The 12761-nt window shown below is 43.0% G+C and overlaps 1 protein-coding gene across 5 annotated transcripts in view; it reads left to right on the plus strand.

Annotated features, from left to right (window-relative positions):
• Positions 1 to 12761, plus strand: part of LOC6496608 (protocadherin-like wing polarity protein stan) — a 49252-nt gene that overhangs the window by 24211 nt on the left and 12280 nt on the right. For all 5 annotated transcript variants that reach the window (XM_044715608.1, XM_044715609.1, XM_001961213.4 and 2 more), the window contains exon 3: positions 11083 to 12746. In XM_044715608.1, the coding sequence (XP_044571543.1) occupies positions 11228 to 12746 (1519 nt within the window). In that variant the 5' untranslated portion in view covers positions 11083 to 11227. The remainder of the gene's footprint in view (positions 1 to 11082; positions 12747 to 12761) is intronic.

The raw sequence follows: 12761 nt of genomic DNA on the forward strand, positions 1-12761 counted from the left end.
TGGAAGGAGCTCCCACATTGGGATGAAAAACACATGAAACGGATGGGTGGATAAAAAAGCCAGCATATGCTAATTACGTGCATTTCATTAATGCTCTTATGTACCATATTATCTTAAAGAATCCCGATGCCTATACACGGATGGAACAACCTCTAAACAATTTCAGTGTTAGTCTGCCAAACTGCTTGCGAAAATAACATCTTATCGGAGCCAAGGAAAATATTCATTTACCAAAATTACACAAAGCCCATCCTGGCACACATAGTCGGAATCCCATTTGAAATGCGATAAGGCCCAGGCTCTTGTGGCATGTGTGTTTGATATTTGGCAAAGCAACTTTTCTCTGATTTACTTGTGGCTGACCCCAGCAGCCCCGCCCCTGTCTTGCATAACGCATCATTTTCCGGTTTTGACTTTTGATTCTCGGCAGCAAAAACAAATGCAAGTATGCACCCTTTGGCCTAGTAATAGTTCTGTTTGTGCAAGTTATGGGATTCCAAAACGATGCACATCGAGTGAGCGGGCGAGTATTGCGCAAACACAAGCAATTGTGTTTATTTTAATCGCAGTCAAATGACAACAGACAGAACAGTAAACTGACATCAAAGTTTCAAATGGAAATGGTAATGGAAATGGACAACATTTTGGCCTGGCCGAGGGCTAATTACCAGGTACTCCTGGGCTCTCTGTTCTTGGCCAGTTTGGTTTGTTTGTTTGCCGGTAAATTATTTGTCATTGCTGCTAATTAGGCGTTGTCTTCAGCCTGCAATTGAATGGTAATCACTCCGGAATCCACACCCCTCCACACCCGTCCATGATTGCTGTAATGGCAGTCGGAAAGGTGAGCCGGTCGGAATTGGAGCCGGAGAGCCAGAGTCTTTGATTAATGGATTAGGTGTGGATGGCTCGTACGCCAGATGATATGCCAGATGGGGAGCCAAGTCATTACACATTGATAATGCCCAGCCATTGTCTTGTCAGTGACCCACTTTCCCTCCATCTCGTCATTGTCTACTCTGCTTCTGTTTCAGCTTCTGTAGCTGAGTTCTAAAAGCCAGTATCCTTCACCCAGTCGCTGGCTAAAATCGCATTTAGTGCTTTCATGCTCCTTGTTTGTCTTAGTCATTAGCCGAGCTGATGGATCCTGGCCCACCCATCCGGCTCCTCCGACACCCTGTGTGAATGCATGTGCATTCGAATGATCCGTTTCATTGGCGGCACTCTGCTCTGCCATCCATTTGACAGGATTATCCATTATCCCCCTTGCTTCCTTGGGCCCTTTTTTCAATTTACTTAAATCGCTCCCAGCTCCAGCTCTAGCTCCATCCCGGATCGGATGGATAAATCACTGGCAATATTTCATAGGCAGAGGACTGCATAAATTCCCCATAAAACTGCGACTCCAATGCGAATTAAATCGCATTAACATAATCAACTTTACAACAACTATAAAAATAAATTCAATGGGATTTTCGCTTGACTGCTGACGATGAGCCAGGGTAGGGTCCTTGCTGGATGGCTCCTCGCTCCTGCCTGCCAACTTGTCATTGTTCAACCCAGAAACACACGCGCTCAAGGATAAGGATGTGCCTGAGCAGGAGCCTTTTGCGAATAGATGGACTTGACTCGACTGGCTGGAACAACTGACTGACTAAATGGGCTAAAAGCTCCACCAGCCAGCAGCAATCTCACATGGTGGCAGCACATTTCCGCCAGAAGTAACAGCAGCCATTGTTTTCCTGATTAAGCCCGGCCATATCTCGCCTCACCTTCTCCCCCGCAAAGCGTTAGTAGTGCACTCAGAAAACGCGACTTGACTTGTGGTTTTGAAGTTCTGTATTTTCATGTGACTGTCTATGGACTCTTAAATATTCCTTATATGCTTTTTACTTTTAATGGGACCATCGTGCAGTAGGTTTTGGTATTAAGGAGTAGGCCTTGGCTTCCTAGATTTTAGCCAAAATTTGGCTTCTGACGGTATAAAAGGGAGACATCCTCAGACCCCAAACCAGACGCTTCGAGCGTCCGCATTGAGCACTCGCCTTGAGCTCTCACTTTTCTTATTTTCTTATTTTATTTTAATTTTTTATTTTTCATATTTAAAAAAAAAGTTTGTTGGCCCTATTGATGTTCGCGATCCGCCACCTAGGTCCTCTTCTCCCATTATTTTTATTTAATATTTTTTTCTTTTTGTGCATGCGGGTTGTTTACTAACAACAACAGCAGCAATAGCAATATGTGTGAGCCACAAACACACAAACTTAATTGCAAACTGCGCTGCAACAGCATCGGAACCAGCGGCACTAGCAACGAGCTGGATGACAATGCCACCACAAAGGACTAAAGGAAAAGCTTGTCAACTCGGATCTGCGACTGCAACCGCTGCTTCCTCCGCCGGGCTCTGCTTTCCTCCTTTTCCGCATTCATCATGGGATTTCCCCCAAGTGCTCCGCCGCTTAGCAGTCTCTGCTTTGGAGTTAACTTGACGGCAAAAGTTAAACGGGGAATCCCACTTACCCGCCCACCGAGCTCCTTCTCTTTTATTCATTTCTTCACATTATTTACGCAGTTGCCTCTGTTTCATCTGCTGTTCCTGTACCCGGGCTTCCGAAATCTTATTTTCTTTTTTAATTTAATTTTTTTTTACTTTCACCCTCACCCATTTTCCTTTTTTGTTTCCTTTATTTTTATATTTCCTTTTCCATTTTATATTTTCCTTTATTATTGTATAACCTGGGATCTACTGTACCACCTTTCGATACTTCCGATCTTCTTAATTTAATGAATAATTTTTTTTTTTGTATCGAAATTTGCATTGAAAATTTCGTATACAATTTGCCTTAGCTCTTCTATGGCGCCGGTCGCCTCCAATGGTTCCTTATTATCTTTTATTTTTTTGCTTTATCTATGGCGCCGGCTGCCTCCAATGGTTCCTTATTATCTTTTCTTTTTTTGCTTTATTATTATTTAACCTGGGTTCTACTGTACCACCTTTCGATACTTCCGATCTTCTTAATTTAATGAATAATTTTTTTTTGTGTTGAAATTTGCATTGAAAATTTCGTATACACTTTGCCTTAGCTCTTCTATGGCGCCGGTCGCCTCCAATGGTTCCTTATTATCTTTTCTTTTTTTGCTTTATTATTATTTAACCTGGGTTCTACTGTACCACCTTTCGATACTTCCGATCTTCTTAATTTTCTGACTATTTTGTTTTTTCATTGAAAGTTGCATTGAAAATTGCCTTCGGTTCTCTATGGCGCCGGTCGCCTCCAATGGTTCCTCATTATCCTTTCTCCCTTTTCTTTTATTATTTAACCTGGGATCTACTGTACCACCTTTCGATTCTTCCGATCTTCTTGGTTCTATTATTACGTTTTTTATGATTTTTTTTAAATTTAGTTGTTGTTTTAAAGAAAATACAACTATTACGTCAGTCAGTCTTGCCCTGACTTTCGCCCTCTAACGCACCGGACGCCTTGAATGGTTTCTTCTTTTTTTTAATATCTATCATGTCTTGCTCTGGGTTTGCCCTTTAAATAGTCCTTAAGCGATTTTTCTCAAACTATTTTTGGTCCCATTTCACCATATCTATTTTTTTTATTTTAACTTCCAATTGTTTTCTGCTGGCTTTTTCTTCAGTCTTCTCCTTTTCTTCAACCCTTTCTTCAGTCCTCTCTGCAGTCTTCTTTTTTTCTTGATTCTTTGATTACCTCTTTTAATTTTTTTTATTAATTTTTTTTTTATCTGTTTATTAAATTGTTCAATTTTTTACAAGATGTGTGAAAAATACACAGTTCCAAAAAGTTCGTTTGCCGTTTCTTCGTATCTTACTACTTCGCACAAGAAGGAATTGGACAGATAATTATACCCTTGCAGAGGGTATTAAAATTTGGTCAAAAGTGTGCAAAGCAGTGAAGGAGACATCTCCGACCCTATAAAGTATATATATTCTTGATCAGGATTCTTTCTTTTGCAGGCAGTATATAAGTCGGAACGGCCGGGATCGGTCGACTATATCCTATAGCTGTCATATAACTGTTTGATCGGAAATGCCATAACTTCGTTGTTTTTCAAGTTAGAAGGATGGGAAAATAATTCGATATGCCAAATTTCATAAGGATCGGCCGACTATATAAGATCCGCTATATATCTAATAATATAAGATGCGTGGCGCCGCCTAGCGGACTGCGACTCAACTGCAAGGGTATATAAACTTAGGCTCCGCCCTAAGTTAGCTTTCCTTTCTTGTTAATATATATTTTTTTCAATAAAAAAGAATTTTTTTTAACCAATAAAATTATCAATGCTTTAATTTGTCTCGATAGATGCATTCTCTGTACCAGTTTTGCTTGGTCCTTTTAGTCCTTAAATTCGTTGTCTGTGTTCTCCTCACGTCCAGCTTATTGTGCAATTAATGAGAGCAGAAAGGACACCGGGTCATGACATCCGCTTGCTGCGTTGTCATCTGCTTGAAACTTCCTCGTCGGCCAAGTGGGCAATCGATACAGGAAACAGAGTTGTCCTGAATTATGGATACTCGGACTCGAAGTTCCAGTTAAAGCTGGAGATTCGTGCGAATTAAGCCTGTCAAAAGGTCCTGTTACAAGCTCCTATTTTAGAACTTTCGCACTAACTCGACAATTCCTTGGCCATTAATTAAGCAATTCCGCAAGTAGGAAGGAAGGAAGCCTGGCAACTCTTGCGAATCCATTGATTTTGTGTCAGCCCGGAAAACTTGGCTCTGCTTGGTTTTACAATTAAGTGGAAATGTCAAGTGGCTGCTGCCACTGCAAGGACATAAATCTCTTCCCGCGATTCGCGCTAATGGAGCGCGAGCAGATCGCCGGTAGCAGGCACTTTCTGATTTGCATTTAAATGCGAGTCCTGCGGAATTTACAATGGCCCATCTAATTCCTCTTCCGACAGCACGGCCCCGATTTCCATCCGTTGTTCAAGTGCAGCTCCCGTACACTTCCTTGTACTTGTTTCGCCGCTGGCACACTTTTAATTTGTTCGCCATGTTGCAGTTAAGCTTCCCCTTTCCAGTGTTCCTGCTAAGGATAACACTCTACCAAAATATGAATGCGCAATGGGATACGTCGACAGAACTATTTTCATTCACAGTGCCATGATTTCACTTAAACTTTTCAAGTGACCATGTACTGTCCTTTTTTAGGAAATTGTATTCTAGATGTAAGCTGGTCACACCATCGGGTGAGCTGAGCTTACCTTATTTTTGAAATTCATATATTTCTCATTATTCATTCGACTTCTAAAGCAACTAGTCACAAGTCTTATATTATTTTTATTTTTTAATATTTTTTATTTTTTATTCGCCTTTTTTATTTAGCAATAATTCTATCTAAAAACTGGTGTACTTGAAGTGTTTAATTTTATTTGGTTTTAAGTGGGCACTTATTTTTTTTTTCTTACCAAAAAATTTATTTCTTTTCGTTATCGAGAATCAAGTGCATCAAGTAATCGCTATCATAATCGTCGCCATAATCGTCTTCATAATCACCGAGACCCATGGAGGCCTTTTTGTTGTTCTTCTTACCGTCTTCTATGCTTATTGTTTAACTATAAATATATTCTTATTATTTATTATAAACATTTATTTTATTTTGTTAATTTGATCCAATCTTTTAAGGATTTACCTTGTCTATAACGTAACAGTAGTTGCGTTTATTTTTATTGCAACGTGACATCTCGGTGTTCGTTTTAAGGGACTTAAACGTACTTACTAAACTTATTTTCTTTTGCTGGCTTATTTTTTATTTCATCTGGTTTCTCCTTTAGCGTCGTTCGAACTATCTGCTCATTCGCTCTACTTAATTCCCTTTATTTTCAAGCTGAATGCAAAAGTCAAATTCTTTTTCCCTGTGCTCTTTTTAAGAAGATCTGGATGGATCAGCCCTTTCTGATACTTTCAGTTTTCAAGGAAATATCCAACGTCAGGGTATCCTTAAAGCTTGATTCTTCTTTCTGCATTCTCCATATGAGAATGCTGCTGTGGACAACGTTATCGTTTAAGCTCAATTGCATTTGCTTGGCTTGTTTCAGCCACGTCCTTGGTCCCGGGTCCTGGCATCGCTCCTGCTTGTTTGCCTTTGTTTGAAGAGGGGAGTTTTTCGGTCATGGGATTTCTAGCAGTTTGCATTTGTAGCTGCTTGTTGCTTTTCTGCCGTTGGCAAAGTATAGTTCAGCAGAAGCAGAGGAAACTTCCTTCGATTGTTCAACATTGCTTTCTCCTCGCAGCTTTCACCATTTCAATGTGTGCGTGTTTTTGTTGTCCTGTCATGTTGCTTTTTCTATTTGTATTCTCGATACCGGAGCAGAGTAGTGGGTGTGATGTGTTCTTGGGAATGTTTGCAACAGAATTTGGCCCTCAAGAGCCAAGTTGAGCCGGAAAGATTCTACTAGAAACTGTTTGTCCAGAATATCCTTCATCAGTTATAATATATTTAATTGTGACCCATATCATACATACACGAAAAAAACACACTTTTAAAGTACCGGGTATCGGGTAGTCGACTGCGGTCGTCCTCTCAGTTTCGAAAGAGTTTTTGTCCCGAGCTCTCTGTTTTCTGTTTCCGCTGCAGTGCATGGCGCTTTGTTGCATTGGCAGCTTCCTTTTGTCGTCCTCGATTGCATTTTGTATGCTCACAAAAGCCAGGGAAAAGCTTTTCTTTGGCCCCTACAAATTTAATTGTTGCTCAGGGGAGTGGAAATTAATTTCCCGCCAGCCAGGCAGGTCCAGAATCACTTTCGCTCTCATGGCTGGTATTTGCCGTCCGAAATACTCCCAGGGGCTCCCATTATAAATACAATATGCGACCGTAATGCAGTTAGCCACTCACACATTTCAGCCAGGTGGTGCTACTCCATTATTATTTCCAAGCTCCTCTGTTGTTCTTCTGCAAATTCGTTTAGTCCTTGCAGGCTGTCTAGACCGGAGACAGGCGCATTTCCGGCACGCAACACGCCGGAGTTCCAGCTCCTCGGCAGACAATGAATTTTATTGCATTTCGTGTCCTCCAGAAATTGGCTAATGCCTGCCCGGCACGCAACCGCCTTATCCTGGCCCCGAATTTATGGTAATCCCGCAGACAACAGTGACTCACTCAGCCGGTCCCCTGGTTATTTGCCACTTCATTAAAACAAAACAAGCAATAATATTAATTTTCCCCAAAAGGGAAATCACTCAGTCGAGCCAGCGCAGACAAGATTCAATTAAGTTTTTCCCGTCGAGCGACAGGGGACAGTCATTTTCCAGCCATAATGTAGATCAATTTTCATTAGCCCCGAGCTACGAGCCAGGTCTTCTTGCTCCTTCGAGGGGGGAACACAAAAAATCTGCAAAATCAGCAACTCTCATTAGGAGACGCTAAGAAGCCGGCCACGCCCACTGGCCAGAGCAATACCAGGCCACAGAGTACCAGGGTGGGCGGAGAGTGTGGGCCGTATCCGTGATAAATTTCCATCAAGCTTAAAGTTGACACGTTTCGTGTTTCCTTTATTTTCCCACCGCCCCATCAGCCAACTCGTTTTCTTTTTGTTTGCATTTCCGTCTTTGTGGAAGCGAAAGAAATCCGGGGAATGCGAGAGCACTGGGGCTGGATAATATTTCAGGTACACCTTCCCAGGATGGTGCTACTTAAAAAGTTTCCAGCTGCTGCAGCTCTTACTTCTCGGGGGTTGTCATAAAACGCGAGTGTTTATGGTTCTCGGCCTCAGCCTGAACCCTTCTTCTGGACAGTCCCGTGTCGGGGGTGCTTACTTCTGGTGGGAAATATTTGCCAGGCTTCCCCAAAAAGCACCCACTTCTACCCACAGGCGGAAGCCCCACACATGGCGCCAATATCGTGTCATAACTTTGAATTACGACTTCGACTGATGTGCGGCGGGTGGAGGCCGGAGGACGTGGTGCCAGCGGCACGGCAAAGTGGCGTGTTGTAATTGCCAGGCGACACAGTGACGCATTCTTAATTAGCTTCCAAAACTTAAATTATGCAGAGGATTTGGTTCAAAAGCTGCCAGGAGTGCGAATGCAACTGCAACACTAGAGGCCTCCAAAAATATTAATTAGTTGGCGTCAAAAACTATGCAAAGCTCACCTGTTTTGTCGGCGGGTGTTTTGCTTTCATTTCGCCCCCCAATTGTTTTGCGCCGCACAATGTGTGAAAATTTAATAATTTCATGTTTGCTGGCAGCGAGCGCGCCTGTTTCAGGCTTGACGAACCATGAAAACAGTTTCCCCCGGCCCGGTACCCGGTGCACCTGGTGGAAATGCGAAGGAAAAGCGGAAAAGTGAAAAGCGGGGAGTGCACTCCCCTGTGCCGGCTGGCCAAAACAATAACAATAACATAACAGTGTCTGGGCCTGGCTCTGGGTCTGGCACACGTCTGCCGCGAAAGCGTCCAAGCTGAAATTTTAATTAAACATTTTAACACAGCAATTAACAAGGCGACATTGCAGTTGCGTGTTTGCAGGATTCTTCTCCATTTGAAAGGGGTTCACTTACAAGGCAAAAGTCACGGAGGATCCGCTGTTACTAAATTAAAGTCTTCTTTTAAAGATTCCTACTTGACAGTAAGGTACAGACATGGCAGAATTTTGCCAAAAGTTTCCTTACGATATTTTTAATACGATACTTGCAGAACTTTGACAGAAGTTTCTATACGATAATCCCTAAAAAAAAAGGTGGCTTTTGGTATTTCACAATTTTAGACAAGTGTGCCATGTCTTGACTTCAACTCCTTCCTGCTCGTTTCGTATGAAATAAATATCCATTCCAGTCCCTGCTCCTGCAACAAGCAGACCTGGGACCAGCTTCAACTCGGGTTCTTTTTTTGATTTTATTTTTATAAAATATTTTTTTTTATTTTTTGATTACCTTTTTAATTTTGTTAAATAATGCTGAATGGCATATTGAATAATTTGCACGGTGCAAAGGGAATCATTTCCCTACTTTCAGTCCTTGGCTACAACTATGGGTTCTCTGTCGCTCCACTTGAATATCGCGGAAAAGTTTGTGTTCTTTTATATATTTATTTAAACTGTCTCTAAAATCAAAGCTTGTTGGTCTCCTTTAGATTGTTGGGATTCAACTATTTTAAATAACTTTTTTGATTTAATAACCAATTTTTATTTTTCATTAGACCCAAAATTTTCCGTGAGCTCGATTCTAGTTTCCCCATTTATTTTTATTTTAAATAATATGCAATAAATTATGCAATGTGAAATTGCAATATTTTGAGTCCTACATTATTTTGATTTCACATTGATTTTATTTGGTTACCATTTGCATTAGGCTTCTAATGGAGACCATAGAACATAGTCTTTTAATTCTCATTTCCTTATATTCTTTTGGTGCCGATAAACTCCTGGTTTTTAAAGAAAAGGTCTTCGTCTCTACATCTTTTTCTTATTTGATTTTTAATTTAATGTGAATTTGTCGCAATATTCTTTTGAAACAATGAAAGCAATTTATGGAATGCAATATATGTTGCCCTTAAAATGTATTACTTTGTCTGAATGGATTCTGTTTTTTTTTTATTTTTAAATCTTATACTTTGGTGGAGTATATACAAAAAGTATAATCCCCAATTTCTATCAATTGATTTTTCTTTTGCTTTATTTATTTATTTAATTAATTGGTAGTTCGTCAGCTACTTAGATGGCCATCGACAGTGATGAAGGGCAGAGCATTTTCTTTTCCAATTATAAATTGTAAAGAATTTTATTTCTTTATATTTTAACAAATATTATTTTATGTAACTGACCTCTCTATTTTATTTTTTTTTATATAAACCGACCTCGTACTCTAAGGTACTGAAAGGGTTAAAATTGATTATAAATCCTTAAATTTGGACTCTGATACCATTTAAAATGCCTGTGCGTAGATCAATACGAGACAAGTGTTCTTTTAATAGTTTTTTTTTCTCAAAAGTATCATAATACCTACTGTAAACAGATGAAAAGGTAATATAAAGATAGCTGAATGTGTTCTACCATCTGTAGGCACCAATAAAATTAAAAATGCGCATGCATATATTTTTAGAGTGTAATAAACAGCTAAAAACACATTAGCACAAGAGTCGCAAAAATGAAGCTTCTATGGTCAACACTGCTCGTACGCAATGCCAAAAGGACTCGAAATGACGACTTGGCAGGACGTGCCTTCCACAGAGCGAACGTGCGAATTATCTGCATCGAAATGAGCAACACAATGGACAAACAGTTTAGTTGCACCATGAACTCGGAATGGAATGCGACACGACCCAGGGTTCTCCCTTCTCCTTTCCCCCCCGCCAGTGGCACCTGCATTTGGGGCTGGGAACCCTTCCGTAATTTTAGCACGGTGCGAGCCAAGTCCCAGTACGTGTTCGGCTGACTTGAGCTAATTAACGAACCCAAAACGCCTGCGAAATGGCCATTAGAGGGACATCAAATCGAATTTCATTAAATTTTCAACTCGAACGGGTGACGGTCATCGCCAGCGTCATCCGAGAGCAGGACAATGTGGGCAGTGTCACAATGTGGCATTTTGTTGGCTGCCGCCCTCGCTTTCCACCAAAACCCCTGGAAACCCACTCCCACTCTCGCCCCTGGATACCCACTCGCATATCATCGTTTGGGCCGCTGTCTGATTAAGCCGTATACTTCATTTTGCTGAAAATGTCAAAAAGGGGGCTGCGAAATATCGTTCAAAGAAGCCCGAGCGAAAAAAGGACAAAGATTAAATTTCATTTCATCTGGCTCCATATTAGCTGGTCTGCGTGGAGCAGGAAAATGAAATTAAAAATGCTTCCCGCTGGTCTGGCTTGAGTTTGGCGCAGAGAGTGCTTTTTTGAAAAGAGTTTTTAATTAAGTCAGAGGCAGCATTAAAACTGTCAAAACATACATAAGTGGTTCCATTTCCTCGAAAATTATGGGTAGAATCCTTAAAGGGCCGTCTTCTTGCTGCTACTTTAATGATTTTGGGTTTTCGGAACACATTTCACGGAAATAACTCTTCTTACATCTTGAACCCCCACCCCTAATAACTCTTTCGAATTTTGTTTTCAACTTTTGCAGACAAATGGCCATTCCCGCTGCACCGCCCACCGATGATAATTGAATAGGAGCCTTAATTGCGTTGTGGTTACACACGTACACACACCACCGACACACCCGGGCCACACCCACACACATCGAAAGCAATCAGCCCAGCGGTTGAGTCATGGAGACGAGGGAGCTCCCAAGACGGCCCCTGACTCTCGGGCTGCTCCTGCTCCTCCTGCAGTTGTGCCAGCTGGCCAGTGGCTACCTGATCGTCGTGCACGAGGACACGCCTCCGGGCACCGTGATTTTCAACGCCTCCGTCTACAAGCTGGGCTCCGAGCGCCACTACAAGATCAATGCCCACAAGTCGGCCAACTTCGTGCACCACCTGGTGTCCGTCAGCCACAAAGATGGCCAGATCCAGCTGCGGAAGTCGCTCAAGTGCGACGGCATCTACTACCCCAATCTGTTCACCTTCTATGTGGACTCCACATCGAACCAGTTGCGCAGCATAGACTACTACAGCTTGCCCGTGAGGATATTCGTCTCGGGGCACAGCTGCAACGAGGACCGGAGGTTGGAGCAGGAACTACACCTCCACCACTACGAGGAGGAGGACAACACAGGATACTCCAAGCGCCGGAGGAGAAGATCCACCCAGGAAGTTATCCAGCTCAATGGCAACCAGCTGGAGGAGATGTTCAGCCGGAACAGCACGGAGTTCCGGGCTGGAGATCTAATCTTCGGGGACAGCTTCGACAATGAAATGCGACACAGGATTCTGAACCGGAAGAGAAGGTCTCTTCCTTCGGCGGATCCCCTGCATCTGCAGCCAGTCTTGCACCGCAGGATCTCCGACGCCAAGCAGTGGATATCGGAGACCTACGCCTCATACGCCATTCATACTACCGACAAGTGGAACCAGATCTGCCTGCGAAAGTCCCAGCTGGTCAACAGCCTCAACGCCTTCCTGCCCCGTTCCGTCTGCCAGCACTGCCGGGTCAGTTTCCTGGACGTCAACGACGAACGCTTCTCGATCGAGCACAAGAACCGAGACCTGGTGGCCAGCAGAGATGTCTGCATCCCGGAGTCTATGTGGAAAGTGAGCATTACCTTCAGCATCCGTTGCGACCGCCGGGACATCGTGGACTCGGACCACAGGCTGAAGATCGTGTACCACCACCAGGAGTTCAATGACACGGACATTGCCAAGAGGGTGCGGAGGGAGTTGCGCAATCAGTCCCCGTACTTCGAACAGGCTCTGTATGTGGCCTCCGTACTCGAGGAGCAGCCAGCTGGAGCGGCAGTGACAACTGTGCGCGCTCGAGATCCTGAGGACTCCCCTGTGGTGTATTCAATGGTCTCCCTGCTAGACTCACGCTCTCAGTCCCTCTTTAAAGTAGATTCCAGAACGGGGGTGGTCACCACCTCTGCCAGTCTTGATCGTGAATTGATGGACGTGCACTACTTCCGTGTGGTGGCCACCGACGACAGTTTTCCACCGCGCTCTGGTACCACTACTCTGCAAGTTAATGTCCTAGACTGCAACGACCATAGTCCCTCGTTCGAGGCGGAGCAGTTCGAGGCGAGTATACGGGAGGGAGCAACTGTAGGTTCCACTGTCATTACCCTAAGAGCCACTGATCAGGATATTGGCAAGAACGCGGAGATTGAGTATGGAATAGAGGCAGTCACGGGTAAGTACAAGATAC

The sequence above is a fragment of the Drosophila ananassae genome, chromosome 3L (assembly GCF_017639315.1).
Source record: "Drosophila ananassae strain 14024-0371.13 chromosome 3L, ASM1763931v2, whole genome shotgun sequence".
In the NCBI taxonomy this organism is placed as follows: domain Eukaryota; kingdom Metazoa; phylum Arthropoda; class Insecta; order Diptera; family Drosophilidae; genus Drosophila; species Drosophila ananassae.